A 19,760-nucleotide genomic window follows, 5' to 3' on the forward strand; every position below is an offset into this window, starting at 1 on the left:
GCCAAGGTAGAGCGATAGAGAAAGAGGCGAATGATGGAAAGAGAGAAAGAGACAGAACAAGAATGAAAAATCACCTATCTTCCCCGACATTTGCCCTCGTGTGTGTCTTGGGGTTCTTGGTACCAATGGAATGCGCGAATGAGGGACGAGGACCAAGATAGTTTTGTGGTGGTAATCTGCTTGGATGCGTGTGTGTCGATGAATCGTCATCTCTTCACTGAGTCTTGCTCGACTGAGTGTACCATTTCTCCCTACCTACCTTTCCGTCCATCAGCGTCAGCAACTCACACCCCGCCCAAAAGAAAGATCTCCAACTCACCTATTCATTGAACGAGCAGACAGAGCTCAGTGAGGTCACGATTCTTTCCACAAGCATCAATCCATTCACTTCTTCATACACGGACGCCGCAACACGCAGCAACCACCACTCTCCCTTCCCTTCCCCTGCCTTTCGTCAATCCATCCATCTGTCCATCCATTCTTCCTTTTTTCACCACGCCCCTTCCTTCCCCTGCCCTATCCCATTCGTCCGTCCCATCTGCCATCCACAACATGACAGATCAAGCAAGTCACCCAAGGAGAACCAACTACCCTTCGATTCTGCTGCTGCCGCCGCTCCCCCGTCCTTGCTAGACACATAGAGTAGCACGGCAAACCAGCCGTCATTTTCTCTCGCTTTCGCCTTCGTCACTCACCGCGGTGCTGCCACCGCCGCTGCCGCATCTTGATCCCGCTCCGCCGATGAGCGATCACATTCGTCCGCCGATTCGTTCGTCACTCCACCAGTCGCTAGTCAAAGCGACAAAGATACTTCCGCACGCAAAAAGGCCGCGGCAATAGAGAGACAGTCAGGGAGGAAGGGAGGAAGGAAGAGATAGAGAAAGGAGCCCGCCCAATCGATCAATCAAGCAATCAGTCAGTCGCCCAAGATGACACGCAAACAGACAGACAGGCAGACAGGAGAAAGTGATGCGATTCGATACCAACAGCGAATCGAATCAAGTGCATCAGACCGACCAATGAGAAGGAAGTCGTGAAGTGATGTGGGTTCCTCTCATCTATCGCTTCGTGCGTTCGTTCCCATGTCCCGTCCGCGTGTCTTGTCCTGTCCTGGCCTGTCCTGGCCTGCCCTATCCTGCCCTACCCTGCCAATTTGACGGACAAGTGCCTCTCCCTTCACCCCCACAAGGCAATCGAGCTGGACAGAGATTCCATGCATGAATGCATGATACATCGAGGACTAGTAAGGTGGTTTGTGTGCGAGCGAAGACCAGGAGCGCGACCAGTAGCGGACACGTATGCGTACAGAGGATGCAATGTCTTGTATTCGCCGCCTAGCAAAAGACAGACAAGACAGACAAGACCTGCGTTGCACCCTGCCCCTCACTCCACACAGACACACGCAAATGAGGGGAAAGAAAGACGGAAAAGCGGTGATGTCAGAAATATTAATGCAGACGAAGGAAAAAGAAGAGAAATCGAAAAAAATGAGAGCATGCAGAGGCCAACTCAACAAGACACCGGCAGTCTAGCTGCTGTACTTGCCAACGAGCCAGCGACACAGCCGCCCACTAGTTCAGTCCAAAAGAGCGAGAGGAAAAGCCCAGAGAGGAAGAAGAGCAGCGAGATAAGAAAATTTTTTTTCTTTTTGCAAGGGAGAGCGAAGGATAAGAAACCAGACAAGACCAGACCAGACCAGCGGGAGAACGAAAGAGAAAGCTTCTTTGAGAAGGAAGAGAAGAGGAAAAAAGAAAAAAAATTCAACTGTCACTCAATCATCAAAAGTCCAGATGCCAGCCCAGCCCGCTTAGCCCGCCTAGCAGTGAGTTCAAAAAGTGGGAAGAAGGAAATGAGTTGAAACGCTAAGCAGGAAGGGAAAGAGAAAGAAACGCTCCTTTGGAAAAGAGAAACAAAACCCCTGTGTCAACCCATTCCCACCCCACCTACCCACCAATCGAACCATTCACTCCCTCGCTCGAATACCCAGACAGATGAAAAAGGGGCAAGATGATGATAATGATTAAGGTTTCGTAAGGAAGAAGGGGGCCCAGACGGACAAGAACGCAAAAAACAGGCCCGAAATCCCATGACCGCTGATGATGATGCCTGCCACCCGTCATCCTGTAGCACCCCATCATCCTAATGCCATGACGTGTCGTGTCAGAAACGTGCGCATGCATGGACCAGAAAACTACTCAAGAACAGCAACAGATGATTCATCTAATCAAGTCGTATCTCGCTGACTGGCAGCAAATTGGAATGAAACGTGGTGTTTTCAAAGGCGATACGAGCCGCCCTTGCCCTGACCGCGTCCAAGAGAGCGATCAAACATGTCAAAACCGTTTGGCGGGCGCGCCATGCCCGGAGGCGGGCCGCCCGCGCGCATTCCCATCATGTCCTGTCCTTGAGGACCGCCCATGCCGAGACCCATGGGGCCAGGGCCTGGGCCAAATCCAGGAGGCGGGCCGGGAGGAGGCGGCACAAAATAACCAGGCGGCGGACCCTGTCCGGGGAACATGGCGGTCGGACCGGGACCGCGCTGGGGCTGCATGCCGGGGTGGCCAAGAGGAGTGTTGCCGGCACTGAATGGCGGCAGGCCCATGCTGCCAGGGCCGGGAGGAAAGCCAGGTGGTCCGCGAACCTGGGGGTTTGCGTTGGGCGCGGGAAAACCAGGAGGAGGCGCCATCGACGCGGCAGGACGTTCCTGCGGCTGCTGCAGACCAGGCGGCTTCATGGGCCACAACTGATCAGGTGGCGGCTGTTGCGGAATGCCCATGTTGTGCGTCTGGTTCCTGGGCATGCCGCCGTCGGCCGTGTTGCGACGCTGGATGTGGGCAATGGCAGGGTCGTCGAGGTGGATGGGGAGGTTGAAGCGACTGGCACGGCGCATGGCGTTTTCTATTTCGGGGTTCTCAGGCATCCGACGCGGCGGCTGCGGTTGATAACGCACGTCGTTTTCGGGAAACTGGCGCTCCTCGAACAGTCCGGGAGGAGGATTGCCTCGAGGAGGCTGCGGAGGACCCATGACGGGGGTTTCCATGAACGGCACCTTTTTGTCCATGAACGCACCGGCAAACATGTCGAGGGGAGGGGGAGGCGGGCGAGCTTGGGTAGGTTGAGGAGGCGTGTTGCGCTGCGGCCCAGTCATCAAGTTGAGCAAAAACTCTCTGTCGCGCGAGAGCTGGGCCGGCGGAGGCGGCGCTTGCATTCCCGGCATGCCAAATTGATTCATGCCATTGCTGTTGGGAGTGCGGCGCTCTTCGCCAGAACGAATGCTTTCGGGGCGTTGGTCGGGGTCAGTAGTGGCCGGCGAGAAAGGACCAAAGGCACTCTGAGGGCCCTTGAAATCCGTCGGCGTGCCACGGGACAGGACGGACTCGATGAAGCCAGCCTTTTCCTCGCGCGACCTCAGCATGTGGTGACGAGTGGGCTGCGGCTGCGCGTGGATCGTGTTGCGGTCGGGCGTGCCCTGGCTACGGCCGTTGGGCGGCGTGGGAGACTGCAGGCCCTGGCTGATGCTCGAATTGCTCAGCAAGTTCAAGATGCGCTGAAAACCCTCCTTATCCTCATTGGACTCGACGGGGGCTGGCAAGGGCAGCTGTTCTACCGGAGGAGCTTGGTCCTCCTGCGGGCTGAACAACTTGGCAAACTTGGACGACTTTTGCGGCTTGGTCTTGGGGACGGGAGCCCCTTCGGTGGTTGACGGGGCTTCAGACTGCTTGACGGCTGCGGCGCCCCACATGCCAAACATGTCCTTGCCTTCGATGACCATGGGAGTGATGGGCTTGGAAGAAACGGGCGTGTCCTTGGCCGACGTGGGCTCTGGCGTGTTTTCCTTGTCTTCTGCCGCCGCGTTGCCAGCCTTCATGCGCTCCTTCCAACGCTGAAAGTCTTCTTGGGTGTGGACCTTTTTGTCGTCCTTGGGGTCGTCGTTGAGCCACTCGGGGCCTTTGCTGCGGGTCAAGCGCGCCATGCCCATGTCGTCCTTTCTCTTTGGCGCCGCGTCAATCCACTCGGGGTCCTCCTCGATGCGCTCGTTGCCGCGGGTCCAGCGGTCGTCGCGACGATCGCGCCAGCTTTTGTGCGAAGGTTCGCCCTCCTTGTCATTTTCGCGTCCCCATGGTTGCTCAAACTTTTTGCGGCGAGGCGTCATCTCTTCGGTGTCGGCGCCATCGCGGGTGAAGCGTCCCATGCGCGGCGGGCGCTCGCCATCTTCTGCAAACGACGTCCTGCGGCCTCGCACATTGGTCCAGCCCTCGCCTTCTTCGCGGTTCGCGCGGCGACCGTTGACGGCACCATTTTTGCTGCGCTCGTTCTCGCGGTCCTTGAAAAACTTGTCGCGAATGTTGACGCGCTCAGCCGTCACTTCGTCGTCCTTTTCGCTAAAGTCGGAGAGCTTGGCGACGCGCGACGACGACGCAAAGGCGGTCTTGGGCGGTCCGAGCACAATGTCTTCGGGCGCTGCAATGTGTTAGCTGAAGGAGAGCGGGAATCGGGCTGGACGCACCTGTGTTAGAATTTCTGGTCAAGTGCTTTCCGGGGAATAGCGAGTGACGCTGAGCGCCGCCATTTGGCTGGTCGTCGTCGCCCCGACCGCCCTGCGTGCGGCCTTTGCGCTGCGTGGTTTGCTGCTCTTGCGGAACGCTGCAAACGTGTCAGGTCAGTGCCACGGCCAAGTCAAATAGGGCCCACGTACTCCATCCATTGTTCAATCGAAGGGAGGCCGTCGGGCTTGTGCACCAGAGGCGAATCTTTCAAGTGGAGCAGCTGCTCCTTGGTGTAGCGGACAATCTCGACCGGCATGACGTGGGACGAGCTCCCGCAAAGGGCGCTCGTCGAGATATGAGTTTGTTGGGAGAGGCGAAGAAGCGTACAACGTGGCGGGAAGTCGGACGATGTGAACGACGTTGACGAGGGTTTGCTGTGCGCTGGTAACGGGGAGTCGGGAGGTGGTGTGGCACGCAGTCGCGGAGAGGTGTTGCGGGGGGCGGTGAGTGAGAGAGAGGCACAGAGCCTAGCGGAGGAGATGCAATTGATGGGGAGTCAGAGGTATGTGGGATGCTGGATGAGCGAGGAGCGAGGGTTTCGGGGGGCGTGAGGGGGTGAGTTGGCGAGGTTGTCGTTTGTGGTGGTGGGTTCAGGTTGCGTTGGTGGGAGAGGAGGAGCTCCCGCAAACATGTCAAACCTTGGCACTCGAGTCATTGGCTGCAGCCTGAGGCATCACAACGCTTTGCTTCTACAAACATCTTCTACCAGTGCAAACAAACGTGACAAGTTCCGGCATCGTCAACGTAAAACACTCGCTCACATTCTGGTCCACTCGCGCAGCTGCACCGCCCACTCGTCGCCGAGTTTGGCGCCAGATTATACGCATACGTTGGTGGCGCAGGCGACCCTGGTATTTGGTAAGGATGCTGTTGGTAAGTATTCTGCCACCCAGCCGCCGTCGGGTAGAAGGGATACCCGTAGTACGACACTGGATTCAACAAAGAGCTGTCGAGGTATGGCCATGCGTGGAATTGATGCGGTGGCGGCGGGGACCATGAGTGGCCTACCTGCCAGCTGTCAAGCGGCGGTTGAGATCTGGTATGCCGGGCCGCCTCTTCGCGACGAATCTCTGCGTGGAGTTCCTGGGTCGACTTTGCCTTCCTCCTAGCCCGTCGGACTAGACGTTTAGGCAACTCGTCGACGTTGCCACAGTCTGCTGCAGAACTCCAAACCGATTGATTGTCGCTCGTCCGTCGTCGGGCACGCTGTTGGGGTTTATCCGGACGAGGTCCTGATTTTGGCTGTCGTTCTGTCGTTGAATTTTGACTTCTTCTGGAGTGATCCCTGGCCGTATCTGGTCCAACAGGGGACGGAAGCTCAGACTCGACAGGGGCAGTTATTTCCTCAAAAGATTCCTCCTTACTATCCACGACCGTCTCTGCATACGGCTGCCGTGTGGGCGATTCGATTACTGGTGGACTTGCGACCGTAGAACGCTGCATCGCGGCAGCTTCAACAGCCTCTTGAAGCCTTCCAAATGCCTGTGCATTCTCCAACAGCTTGGCCATGAGTCTTTGCAGATGATCCCCAGTGCTTTCTGCTGCGACCGAATTGCCGCGTCGCAGACACTGCCTCCGATAATTGATGAGGCCCTCGAGCTCCTGAAGATTGGCATAGCAGCGGCCGACGAGCAATTCGTAGTCAACTCTCAGCGGCGTGTCAGGTTGAGGGAGAAAATCTGCGTCTTCAAAGTCGCGCGAGGCAATGTGGAGAGCTTCGACTGAGGAAGTCAGCTGCTGTATCGATGGTGCGTCTTCTACTTACCTTGCTGAACCAGTTGCGGCGCATATTCTTTGCCTGTATCAAATCAGCATGGGAGGCGTTAGGCGCTTTTGCTGCTCACAGTCCCGCCGCAGGCTCCAGGAGATGCTGCTGATCGAAAACTCCATTGCTATGGCAAGCACGTCGCTTTTGAATAAGAATACCTGGTGCGGGGTGTGCTTTTATAGCCACGTGGTGCCGCATGGATAGCAAGTCTTCATTCGATGCATGTCTCATTGGTGTACGCCTTTGCGATGGGACTTGTCGCTTGGGCGCTACGGATTGGATGATATTCAGCTAGCCAGCTGTGAAGAAACTCGACTGAGCAGGACAATTGAGACATGGAACAACTCCACGTGGGTTTGACAGTCACGACGTCATTGGATCCCGATTTGCTTGCGTGCAGGACGCAACTGTTGTTCGCGTGCAATTGGACCGCGCTAATATGAGTTATTTGGTTGCCAACATCTTTTCGACCTCCTTTTCAACGCCTCCGCCACTCCATTCCAAAACCTTGACTTGATCGCACGTCCCCCACAGGCGCTCCAAGAGCCGCTTCAAAACCGTCTTGTCGCTTTTTTGGTCTGCAATGTGAATCCTGATCCAGCTAACAATGCCGCTTCTTGTGATGAGCGTCGTGCTTCCGTCGACGGCGGCTGCCCGAAAACACAACCGCAAAATCTTTTCTTTCGTTTCTCTGCGAGCGTCTGGCTGGCTATAGAGTGCGAGGATACGCTCGAAAATTCCGCGAGCACGGAAAATTTCCATGTCCTCCGGTGTTCGTAGTCCCTGGAGGAAGTAGCTCAAGAGCCAGTTTGTTTCTTGCCAGTATGCATCGTCATTGCCTTCTGGCGGATTGAGAAGTGTCTTTTCCGCCCAGTACGATGGCAATCGCGAAATCTTCCAGGACGGGCCTTTGGTCATGAATGCTGCCACTTTCGGGTACATGAAATGAGCCGGATCCGCCAGGATTTCAACTGCATTGACCGAAAAAGAGCCTGCGATGTAAGGCAGGGGTTTGGTGTCGATTAAAGGCCGACTAGTCTCGACAACTTCGCCAAGCAAGAGGTAGAGAAGTTCTCGCTCTTCGTATGCGGATGCCTGCTCGAGTTAGCTTTGCTTTTGAACGAAAGGGAGACAAACCTGAACTTTGGTCATGAGCTTCTGGACGTTGCTTAGTGCCTGTTTCCGAATGGCGACATGAGTTGAGCAGAGACAAAGCAAGAGGTCGCCGATGTTGCCGTCCTCGATAGCTTCATCGACCTCTTTTTGGATCCAGCGATGAAGGCCAGTGTGGTTTTGATCCTCCTCTGGCGGCAGCTCAAGAGATACTTGCACTTCTTCGTCTCCCTCTCTGACATCTCCTCCGCCTTCCTGCTCTTCTGTATCCTCTGTCAAGGGCACAACCTCGAGCGAGTCGGATTCGAGGGCGTTGGAAAGGAGCTTTTGCCAGGGCGCTCCCTGAGATTCCTTGAGCAGACCATCTAGCACTGACTGCAGCAACTTTTCGTCCTCTCCGACCTTTTGCAACGACGAGAGAAAGCGAAAGGCCCATTCTGCAACAGGCTTGGCGTCACTACTTGCTTTGGCAATAAAAGGCCACTGCTCCAACACGGTTGCGAGAAAGAGACTGCAGTTGGAAAGACTTTCAGCTGTAAGAGCCTCGACATCGTCCTGATACTTGAGGGGTTTCCTGACGAAGCGGCCAAAACACTCATCCAAGAACTTGAACACAGCATTATCCGCAACTTGTTCGTCATTCAGCCGAAGACTTGCGACAAGTGCATCGAATGAAGAAGGTCGTGATTCGAGCTGGAGAATGGAGTGGTCTCGGACGACCGATACCAGCAGTTGAGCAATGGATTGTGATGAAGCACCGTCACCTGAAGATGCAAGAACCTTGAGGACAGACGTAAAAGGTGAAAATTGTAGGCTCTCTGGCTTTTGCCACCACCGCATGTCAGGTGAACTTCGGGCAATTTGTACGAGATGGCTCAGCTCCAAAAGGCGAATCTCGCGGTCCTCGTTGGAATCAGTCTCCTCTTCCAATGTCTTGAGCATGTTTGTCAGTGGTAACGAAATGTCAAATTTTTCGTCCAGCGCCACTTGCGGGAGCAGAAGGTAAAACATAGAAAGCAACCGGGTGACTGCTTCCCGCTGCATGAGGTGGTCGTGAGGGATGCTGCGGAATGAAGAGATGACGTCCTTCATCTTGGGACAGCGTTGGCGAATTTCGTTGACGAGCCGTTCTGCTGCTTGGTCCCAGAGCGAGTGGGGAACTTGGGAGGACGCCTTTCTAAATTCTTGCAAGGTCTTGTCCAGTTTTTGAAAAGCTACCGTGAGCAAACGAATGACGAAAAAGGTAATCAGGTCAGAGTTTTGATTCAAACACTTCGTGAGAACCTTTCGTGTTAGAGGTTGCGGCAGAATGCTTTCAATAGCGACCGAAACGGGAGGTGGCATACTCGCATAGCCATCTCTGCGTCCAAAGTGTTTGGGAACCGGGAGATGGACGGTGGAGAAGAGAAATGACGAGTATCCAATCCAGGTTGCAGTCAGCTTGGGATCGAATGTAAAGTTGTTCTTTTTGAAAAAGTAGTCTGCCACGGTCTCTGGGACGGCTTCAAAGATAGCGAGAAGCAGCTCCTGCTCAAGTTTGTTGGCGTACGGTCGCAATACTTGGATAAAGTTGGCGATCGTCGGATTTCTAATGACGACGCGTCCTCGGTATCGTTCATACCAGTCGAGAGAATCCAGCCCCAAGTCAATGCCGTCCAAATCTTCTTGGTCACCTCTCTCGCCGTCCTTGTCAGTGCCTGGCGGATACCAGCCCGAGGACGGGTGCACGACACCAGCTTCGAGCGAAGTGCAGACGTGAAGCAAGAATTGATGTGCCACAATGTCGACAGATTTGGAGTTTGCTTCTTTTTCCGAATTTTGCTCTACTCGGTACAACGACGCAATGTTTGAAAGCGCTCGGTCCGTGAGCATAAAGCTCTTGCTTGCCTTGGGAATCTCTCTGTCGGAGATGACGTTTGACTTGACGACTTGCAAAATCTCCGAGGCAATCTCTGGCGGATCATCTTTGATGTGGTCAAACAGCGCCCTAATTACAATGACTTGCTTCAAAATGTCAATCTTGGCACCCTCGTCTTGCGTTCTGAAATGCGACAAGACGTATTTGACGGCATTCGTGCGGATAGAGGGCCGCTTTCTGTCTTTTTCGAGACTTTCAGAAGCTTTCCAGAGGCCAAGATTGCGAGCCAACACTTTGGCATCAAAGGTCAAGTCTCTCTTGGAGTAGACCTGCTTCGCCAGAGAGCCACCGTCGAAGCCAACTATCTCCGTCAAGAGCCGAAGACATGGCGAGATTATGTTTTCCTTGTGCTTTGGGGCATTGAGCCCACGCGCAAGCAGCTTGAGCTGCGAGATTTGGAGTACTGTACGGCAAAGTTGGGTGCCGTGTTCGTGGAAATCTATGTGGATGGACAGCGTTTTTAGAAGCAGGGCGAGCACGGCGACGACGGCAGAAAGGAGCTGGTCATTGTCGGACTGGAAGGCATAGCTCCACGTTTGCATCAAGTTTGGGAGGAATGGAGAATCATTGTCTACGATTCGGGGCTTTTGCGATTCCAAAAAGTCTCTCAAGATGGCTCGTTGCCGACCGGTCGAATCGTCGGTAGGGTAGAGGATTGATTCGAGGAATTTTTTGAAGCTGTGGATGCCTGAACGTGTAAGCAAATAGACGCAAAAACGGGACAAGACTTACCATTTCTCAACTCTTGGTTGGCGCCCTGCTGGAAAGTGAGTAGCTGTTGGAGCTGTTTACTAGAAACAATTTCTTCAGCCTTTGGCGGAGGGCCTTTGGGTGTGTCACCGATCTTGGGGCGCTTTGGCTGGCGCTTTTCTGTTTGCTGGTCTCCATCAACCGTCGCCGCAAAGCGTTTGCTCATGGTTGCGGAAGCGCTTGGGCAGATGCAGTTGTTAGAAAACGCTGGCGACGCGATGGACGGGTGGGTCTGGGACTTTTCTGCCGGTCCTACCGCCTGCCACACCGCCGCGGAACTCGTCCGGCAGCAGCTTGAGCTTGGGCCATGATCATCGCTGCCCCGCACTTCCTTCCAGTTGTCGAGTCTCGAGTCTCGACACCACAGATTTAATCGACAACACCATCCTCCCGGCACATGCCTTGCCAATGGAATCGTAGCGATGTCCCTCCTCGGGTCCAATGAGACAATTCTCTACCTGGTTTCCACAGAGCAGCACGAAAAGCCTCTGGAAAAGCCCCATTTTTGACTCTGTCCAGTCAGTCTACCAAACTGGTTGATGCTAACCATGGATTTGGAGACTGATTTCAGTGTGCCCATGCTTGAGATACTGACGTGGAAAGACGGAGCAACTTGATGAAAACCTTGGTTGGTCATGCACCTTCCATCCCATTGATACCTGGACCGGCGCCAGAAAACTCATCAGGTCATATTGAGCACACCCTCTTCAACACCAATCTTCAAAACCGACCGACATCCGAGCTGTTCACAGCTGTGGATTGGAGCTTGGACACAATTCCTTTATCAAAACGCGCCTGGCTTCGTCCTTTCGACATGGCTTGGCATTTTCCGGATTTGGCCTAGAGCTCTTTATTAACGCCACGGGCACAATGGACCACGGGCCCCTCTGGCTAGCCCATCGGTACCTGTTTTCAGTCTCAGCTGCCTGTCGCGTCCTGATAAAGTCGAATGGCTCAGCCCTGGGTGGGTTTGGCCCATTCTTTGCAGACTAACAAGGCAGTGCCGGCGTCGACCTTGCTCGCCGCTGCGACGTCCTTTGTTGTTGCTCCGTTGTATTATACCACGCAATAGGCTGTACGGACATGTTACTTGGTCGTCGACGTCCCTTTTCCTCGCAGGACGACTGGCCGAAGAAGAGCTGGGAATATCGCGTCCAGCTGGCCCAAGTCTTCTTTTATAACTAATCCAGCAAAATGGAGCTTCCGTATCTGCACAACCAGCGGCAGTACATTCTCTCTTCGCTTTCCAAAACCCAAATCATCATGGACGGCCTGCAGACCAAAATTGCCGACGCAGAGCGCAGCTTGACAGCCAACAAAACCGCAGAGGGGGACAGCAGTAGCAGCAACAACGAAAACACTCCCGGCCTCCCGCGGGCCCAGAAGAAGAAGCTCCAGCAAACCCGCTGGCGCGCCCGCACCTCGCTACGCAACTGCGAAAGTGAGCAGCAGGTCCTCTTTGAAAGCCTCCGACAGGTCCAAGACCGCATCCTGCGCATGCAGGCCAACGTTTTGGACAAGGACACCGGATCCTGGGCGCCTCCATCCGCTGGCACTAGCTGGGTGCCGCCGAACAGAGCTGTGGGAGATCACCGCCCAGACCCGACAGCTGTCATGGCAGCGTACGCTGCCAACTTTCATGCCTCGCCCTACGCTGCCAACAGCCCGTATGCGCACTATCCACAAGGAATCCCACCCAGCGCGTACCTCGACCCGGAGACAACGTCCGATGACCTTTGGGCATGGCAGGCCAGCGACACGCACGGCCCGTACGCCGCATTGGCGCCGTCACTGCTGTCCAATGACCCGTACCAGTACGCCTACGCGTACCAACAGCAACAGGCCTACGACTACGAGTGGGCTGACTGGGATGCACGCGGTCGGAAATTCTCGAGGGCCGCGCGCTCTTCCCATTCAGCGGCGGGTGGCCCAGGACCTGTTGAGGTTGTCGACGAAATGGGCACGCATCACTACATTTACGGCGACAAGGGCAAAGACAAGGACACTGGCGCAGCAGACGCAGACTCGGCCACCTCGCCATCCATGGACGAGACAGGTAGAGTGGCGCCAGGGGTTTTTCCAGAGAAGTGGGAGCTGGGGCGGCCGTCCTTGACAATCAACGTCACTGGTGGCGAGGGCGCCACGGGGCCTAAAGACGGCAGCAAAGTCATGGCGACAGCATTGAGCACTGCACGCGGCCACAAGCGCGAGCAGAGCGCCGCCCTGAGCCCGCGGACCAGCGTGTTTGTGCCGGGCAAGACTTCGCACGAAAGCAGTGCCGTGCCCACCAAGTCGGCCCTTGCAACGACGACGGGGGGCAGCAGCTCAAATGCAGCAGACTCGTCCCACCCTCACGTCCACTTTGCCGACCCGCCTCCTCATCTGCAGCACGTGCCTAACCCGCGGGCAACGCCGTTCAAGGTGCCTTCGTCGCCGTATCCTTTTCGGCGCGGCGAGGGCGGGAAGACAAAGAGCCAGCCGTACACGCCGCCGCACCGGCGCAACTCGTCGCTCAATTCGAGCGCGTCGTCCTCGTCTTCCTTTTTCTCGGAGAACGGCGGCGGCGCCAAGCAGGCTGCGGGCAAACGCCGCTACAGCGCCGCGGCTGTGGATTTGATTTTGAATCGGCTGCGCGAGAATGAGGGCAAGCCGCGTAAGAAGCGCGGACAAGGGCATGCGCATTCGAAGAGTGCGGACTTGGCCGCTGGGAATAGGCGTGGGAGTAGGAGTAGCGAGGGGGACGAGGGAGTGAACAGGAAAAGGGGGCGCCAGGGCGTTGGGTGGGGGAGTATTGATGAGCCCAAATACAAGGTTGGAGGCAGTGACGGAGATGTGGATATGGAGGGGGTGGATTAGGGGGTCTTGGAAGGGGTCATTTTTCCTTCAAACTGTTGTGAGCGTAATGAGCAGTCTGTTGGGTAGAGCGTAAACGGTTGAGAAGACGTAGCGAAATGAGAAAGCACTGGCAATGTGTTCAACGTTTTCCTTTGGTTGTTGGTGCTCAGTCAGGTAACAACAGACTGGACCTACCTACATGTAGGGAATCGAAAGCTGACGGCTGGACCGACGTCATTTTCGGCGCACCGACCAAATCACATGCCAGAGCGTCAGGCCACGCGCGCCTTGGACCAACGGTCAATCGTAAGACCATCCCATAATGTCGACCCTTTTTTTTATAAGTTCGTTGACACATGATAGGACGATGCATGGGGGGAAGAAAAACAAGATGCTACGGATCCACAGGCAGCGGCGAGTGTTTGATCCGATCCGAGCTTTGCTAGGATGCTTGCAGCAGAGGCCGGAGCGTCGACGGCCTCTCAACGCTTTGCTCGCGGCGGCTCGTAAACGGGAAGTCATGGTTTGTCGGCAACTGGAGACCTTGTATGAAGACATGTAGGTATGATTTCGGTGGTACTAAGTAAGTAGGCGGCGCTGTAAAGCTACCTGAGCTCGGCTTCTAGGTGAATGAGAAGAGGAGTCTCGCAAATGTTGCAGCAGCGGCGCTATTAGCGGATTGGGCAGTCCATGCCGGCGGACGAGTGCACAAAGGCATAATTCCCCCGTATCTTGGCACGATGCACACCGGCGGCGGAGACGGGGCTGGCCTTGGATGCGGTTGTTCAAGCGCAGCGCGCACTGAGGGAAAAAGAGCGCACACACCCACAGCAGCTCCACACTAGCTACGGCACGAACGGACGCTGCCCTCCACTTGTCCGGCTGCAGTAGTAGAGTGGAGTGGTGCGGGGCTCCGGAAAAGAAGTGGACAATCCGTACAAGAGGTTCGCATTTTGTCTTTTTTTTGTTTTGTGCGAGTCGAGTCGAGGGCGGTATGGGCGGCATTTGGAGACGACGGGAACGACGTCAAAAAACTCTGGGGTAGCGGGCGGTCTGGACGTGTCGCGTGATTCGGTTTGCCCTAGGCAGACGGGAGAAGCGCGGGGCAGGCGCGGGGAAGAAGCGTTTAAATTCGAAAGTTTAAGGGAATGTGAAGAGAGTAAACAAAATTAATAGATAACGGAGTAGGAAAAGAATACTATAGTATTATACTATCTATATATATATATATACCTATTAAGTAAGTAGGAAGGTATAGGCCCTATATATCTAACTACTATAGACTAGAAATTATAGATAAGTAGATATATCTATATTTATAATTAGTTATATATTAAAGGGAAGATATTATCTTATTCTCTATAACTATATACTTATTATAGTTTCTAGCTAGTTATATTCTTAGATAGATCCTATAGTCTAAGTATTAGACTTTAGTACTACTAGGCTAGTTAGGAAATAAGTCTAACTAGTAGGTAGTATTATAGTACTAAGTAGAGTAGATCGTACTAATTACTAATAATTAATAGGTAAGAAGTAAGAGTAGTTATTATAAGGCTAGCTAGTAAATAACTATTACTCCTTAATCTAACTAACTATAGCTAGTATATATATAAGCTTAAAACTCCTAATACTAAACGCTATAAATTAGCTATAATAGTAGTATAGTATATAATACTATCCTCTCCCCTTCTAGTAAATAACGTTCTTATTATTTAGTTAGTTATTATAAGATTTAGTACTATAGGGGGTTAAATTAAGTAGTAATAATAATATATTTAGAGTAGATATTAGATAAAACCTTAGTTTAAAAGGTTTTATCTATAAAGAGCTTTTTATATATCCTTACTTATATATATAGCCCTATTTAGGTCCTAGTTAGTAGCTACTAGGCCCTACCTTAATCCCTAATCTCTAGTAGGGTCTATAGGTATTAGTATTATACTACTTCCCTCTTTAAAAAGGGCTATCCCTAGTCTATTATCCCTAGTTTCTTCTAGGGTTATCTAATAGGTTAGAGTAGAGTAGCTATCTAGTTAGTACTAAGTAGCTAGTATAGAGTAGCCTAAGGCTAGTAGCTAGAGTTTATTATATAGGTAGGTAGTAGTATTATACCTAATTCTATTTTCTTTATATTCTTTATTATTAGTTATATAGTTTATATATAGGCGCCTAGATAATAGCTTATAAGCATAGAGTTAGTAGTAGCTAGTAGTATATAAATAAGTTTATTAGTCTAGCCTACTACTCTTTCTTTCTTACTATCTACTATCCTCTATAGCTATTCTAGCCCTATCTCTTATAGTAATCTTTATTATAGCTCCTTCCTATCTTATATATAAGAAGGTCTATAGCTACCTAGTTTATTTCTAACCTTAGCTACTATTAGATTATCCTACCTATATATATTATCTTTATTACTAGTCTAAGGTACTAATAGGTAACCCTTTAGCTCTATAAGATTTAGTACTATAGGGAGTTAAATTAAGTATAAATAATAATAATATATTTAGTATAGATATTAGATAAAACCTTAGTTTATAAGGTTTTATCTCTTAGGGTGTTTATATATCTTTACTAATATATATAGCCCTCTTTAGGTCCTAGTATAGCCCCCTTTAGGTTCTAGTTAGAGTTCTCTAGGCCCTATCTTAGTTATAGTATTATATAATCCCCCCCTCTAAAAGGGCTATTCTTAGACTATTAGTAAGTAGCCGTCTTAGGGCGCTAAGTAGCGTAGAGTTAAGTAGTAGTATTATCTATTAGGTTATTATGTTATCTAGCCTAAGGGTATAGTTATACCGTTAGGTATATTCTAGCCTATAATTAGCGTTATTATAGCCCTAAGCATTATTATATAGTAATAGGGTTTTCTTTATTTAAGTCTATAGAGTTATCTACTTTATTATTAGCCTTATAGCTTATATATAAGTGCCTAGGTATTAGCTTATAGGTATAGAGTTAGTAGCTAGTAGCGTATAAATAGGGTTACTTATCTTACCTACTATCTATCTTTTTTAACTATTACCTTTATATAACTTCTACTATAGCCCCCCCCTATCTTATATATAATAAGGTTCGTAGCTATCTAGTTTATTTCTAGCCTTAGCCGCTATTAGATCGCCCTACTTATACGTAATATATTTACTACTAGTCTAGAGTACTACTAGGTAACCCTTTAGCTTCTATTATAAAGCTTTAGACCTCTCCTTATAAGTATAAGGTGCCTAGTAGCTCTCCTAGGAGTAATACTAGCGTGTTATTATCTAGTAGTTACGAGCTATAGGCTTACTTATAGTAAGTTATTAGGGCTAATTTCCTAAACGGCTATAGCTAACTATTCTAGAGACCCTTTAATTATTTAGGCCTAGATCTACATATTATTTATTAGTTATAAGGCGCTAATAGGTAGGAGTAGTAAGTATATATACTATACTACTATAGCTAATTAGTATAAATAGATATACTATTTAGGTACTACTTAGGCGCGTTACTAACTAGTTATTAGTAGATTAATAAGTATTTTCGCCGCGTAGTTAACATTACGCTAGAGGAGCGTAAGTACTTAATTAACTATACCTACTATACTATAGTATATAATAAGTTAGAGTCTTATTACTAGACCTAGTCTTAGACTTAGATATCTTATTTATCTCCCCTTCCCGTATCTACTAGTAGTATAGCTACTATTCCTCTACTAGTAGCCTATTCTAAGGCTAAGCTAGATTATACTTATAGGCTTTTAGATAAGGATATATATAATGCTACTACTCTAGCCTAGTAAGATATATTTATACGTTCCTTAGCTTCGTAGTTTAGCTATTTAAACATACTAGAGTATATAGCTTAGAACTATACTAAGGCTATAGGTAATAGCGTAAAGAGTAAAGGTGTTATACTATTACGGCCTATACCCTAGACGATAGATATAGCCTAATATACTTCCTAATAAACTAACTTAGTAGAACTAATAGATAAACTAACTCGGCCTATCTAAGTAGTAAACTATCTAACTACCTAGGTATAAGCCGTAATAACTAACTCGTTATATAAGGATCGTACGAAATAGTTACTACTCTAGATAAATTCTTTAACTACGTATACTACTTTAGATACGTATATAGAGTAGTAGACTATAGTACGAGGCTAGATAGTAGTTAGCTTATAGATAAAGGTAATCCTATTATCGTCTAACTAAGGTATATAAAAGGTAGTATAGCCTAGGGTAGATTAAGGAGTATTCTTAGAATTACGTATAATTAAGCGCTTCTTAGTAGATCTACTTCGGCTATACCCCCTACTTATAAGTTATTTTACTACTACGTAATAATTACGTATAAGTAGGGCAATCTAATAGCGGCTAAGGCTAGAAATAAACTAGATAGCTACGAACCTTATTATATATAAGATAGGGGGGGGCTATAGTAGAAGTTATATAAAGGTAATAGTTAAAAAAGATAGATAGTAGGTAAGATAAGTAACCCTATTTATACGCTACTAGCTACTAACTCTATACCTATAAGCTAATACCTAGGCGCTTATATATAAGCTATAAGGCTAATAATAAAGTAGATAACTCTATAGACTTAAATAAAGAAAACCCTATTACTATATAATAATGCTTAGGGCTATAATAACGCTAATTATAGGCTAGAATATACCTAACGGTATAACTATACCCTTAGGCTAGATAACATAATAACCTAATAGATAATACTACTACTTAACTCTACGCTACTTAGCGCCCTAAGACGGCTACTTACTAATAGTCTAAGAATAGCCCTTTTAGAGGGGGGGATTATATAATACTATAACTAAGATAGGGCCTAGAGAACTCTAACTAGAACCTAAAGGGGGCTATACTAGGACCTAAAGAGGGCTATATATATTAGTAAAGATATATAAACACCCTAAGAGATAAAACCTTATAAACTAAGGTTTTATCTAATATCTATACTAAATATATTATTATTATTTATACTTAATTTAACTCCCTATAGTACTAAATCTTATAGAGCTAAAGGGTTACCTATTAGTACCTTAGACTAGTAATAAAGATAATATATATAGGTAGGATAATCTAATAGTAGCTAAGGTTAGAAATAAACTAGGTAGCTACGGACCTTCTTATATATAAGATAGGAAGGAGCTATAATAAAGATTACTATAAGAGATAGGGCTAGAATAGCTATAGAGGATAGTAGATAGTAAGAAAGAAAGAGTAGTAGGCTAGACTAATAAACTTATTTATATACTACTAGCTACTACTAACTCTATGCTTATAAGCTATTATCTAGGCGCCTATATATAAACTATATAACTAATAATAAAGAATATAAAGAAAATAGAATTAGGTATAATAACGACGCTAATTATAGGCTAGAATATACCTAATAGTATAACTATACTCTTAGGCCGGATAATATAATAACCTAATAGGTAATACTACTATACTTACTAATAGTCTAAGGATAGCCCTTTTAGAGGGGGGAATAGTATAATACTATAACTAAGGTAGGGCCTAGGGAACTCTAACTAGAACCTAAATATTATAGTTTCTAACTATTTATATCCTTAGATAGATTCTATAGTTAAAGCGTTAGGCTTTAAGTACCGATTTTCTATATATACTTACTTAGATTAGTACTTTAATCCTACTATTATAAGACTAGCTTACTACGACTAATTATTACTATAAGAAAGGAGTTAACTCGCGTATCTATATCTTAATCTCCTAATACTAAAGAGGGCCGTACTAGGACCTAAAGAGGGCTATACGTATTAGTAAGGATATATAAACGCCCTAAGAGATAAAACCTTATAAACTAAGGTTTCGTCTAATATCTATACTAAATATATTATTATTATTTATACTTAATTTAACTCCCTATAGTACTAAATCTTATATATTACTAGATACTTATAGTAGCTATATTATATCTTAAAGGCTATCTTCTACTTATCCCTAGCCTTAATCTAGAGTTAATAGTATACGTTATAGAGGTCTAACTTTATATATATAGTAGTTCCTAATACGCGGTCTATTAACTCCCTAATAAGTAGTAAGGGGTAATAGTTTTTAATAGTAACCCTATTAAGCCCTTAGTAGTCTATATAAAGGTATAGGGTCCTATTAGCCTTTAGTATAAAGTGTTACGGCCTATACCCTAGATAATAGATATAGCCTAACATACTTCCTAATAAACTAACTTAGTAGAACTAATAGATGAACTAACTTAGCCTACTAGAGTAGTAAACTATCTAACAGCCTAGGTATACGCTATAATAACTAAACTCGTCGTATAAGAGTTATATAAAATAGTTACTACTCTAGATAAATCCTTTAAACTACATATACTACTTTAGATATATATATAGAGTAGTAGACTACGGTCTATCTAACTGCCTAGGTATATACTATAACGACTAAACTCGTTATATAAGGGTTATACGAAATAGTTACTACTCTAGATAAATCCTTTAACTATATATACTACTTTAGATGTATATATAGAGTAGTAGACTACGGTATAAGACTAGATAGTAGTTAGCTTATAGATAAAGGTAATCCTATTATCGTTTAATAAAGATATATAAAAGGTAGTATAGCCTAGGGTAGATTAAGAAGTATTCTTAGAATTACGTATAATTAAGCGCTTCTTAGTAGATCTACTTTAGCTATACCCCCCGCTTATAAGTTATTTTACTACTACGTAATATAATTCTAAGAATCCTTTTCTTTATTAGAGGAATTATACGACCTAGAAAGGTCTCCTAATATCTAACCTACTATTAAGTAATAGTAGAGTAATACTTACTATATATATAA

General features: G+C 48.1%; 3 protein-coding genes across 3 annotated transcripts; 1 reads left to right on the forward strand and 2 right to left on the reverse strand.

Annotated features, from left to right (window-relative positions):
- Window positions 1–2,181: 2,181 nt before the first annotated feature.
- On the reverse strand, window positions 2,182–5,193 carry IWZ02DRAFT_164082 (uncharacterized protein). The gene is made up of 3 exons (XM_066762110.1): window positions 4,697–5,193; window positions 4,508–4,644; window positions 2,182–4,461 (listed from the first exon to the last, which is right to left on the reverse strand). Exons 1-3 carry the CDS (start codon window positions 4,801–4,803, stop codon window positions 2,276–2,278), a joined length of 2,430 nt encoding a protein of 809 aa, XP_066617498.1. The 5' UTR covers window positions 4,804–5,193; the 3' UTR covers window positions 2,182–2,275.
- A 1,472-nt stretch (window positions 5,194–6,665) lies between these two features.
- Window positions 6,666–10,282, reverse strand: IWZ02DRAFT_164093 (ribosome 60S biogenesis N-terminal-domain-containing protein). Its single transcript, XM_066762111.1, has 3 exons — window positions 10,079–10,282; window positions 7,453–10,034; window positions 6,666–7,410 (listed from the first exon to the last, which is right to left on the reverse strand). The coding sequence occupies exons 1-3, from the start codon at window positions 10,260–10,262 to the stop codon at window positions 6,760–6,762; spliced, it is 3,417 nt and encodes a 1,138-aa protein (XP_066617499.1). The 5' UTR covers window positions 10,263–10,282; the 3' UTR covers window positions 6,666–6,759.
- Window positions 10,283–11,290: 1,008 nt separating this feature from the next.
- Window positions 11,291–12,952, forward strand: IWZ02DRAFT_437932 (uncharacterized protein; the record flags this gene model as incomplete). The annotated part of the gene is made up of 1 exon (XM_066766678.1): window positions 11,291–12,952. The coding sequence occupies one exon, from the start codon at window positions 11,291–11,293 to the stop codon at window positions 12,950–12,952; it is 1,662 nt and encodes a 553-aa protein (XP_066617500.1).
- Between the last annotated feature and the right edge of the window lie 6,808 nt (window positions 12,953–19,760).

Source organism: Phyllosticta citriasiana (genome assembly GCF_038021145.1).
Source record: "Phyllosticta citriasiana strain CBS 120426 chromosome Unknown IWZ02scaffold_26, whole genome shotgun sequence".
In the NCBI taxonomy this organism is placed as follows: Eukaryota; Fungi; Ascomycota; class Dothideomycetes; order Botryosphaeriales; family Phyllostictaceae; genus Phyllosticta; species Phyllosticta citriasiana.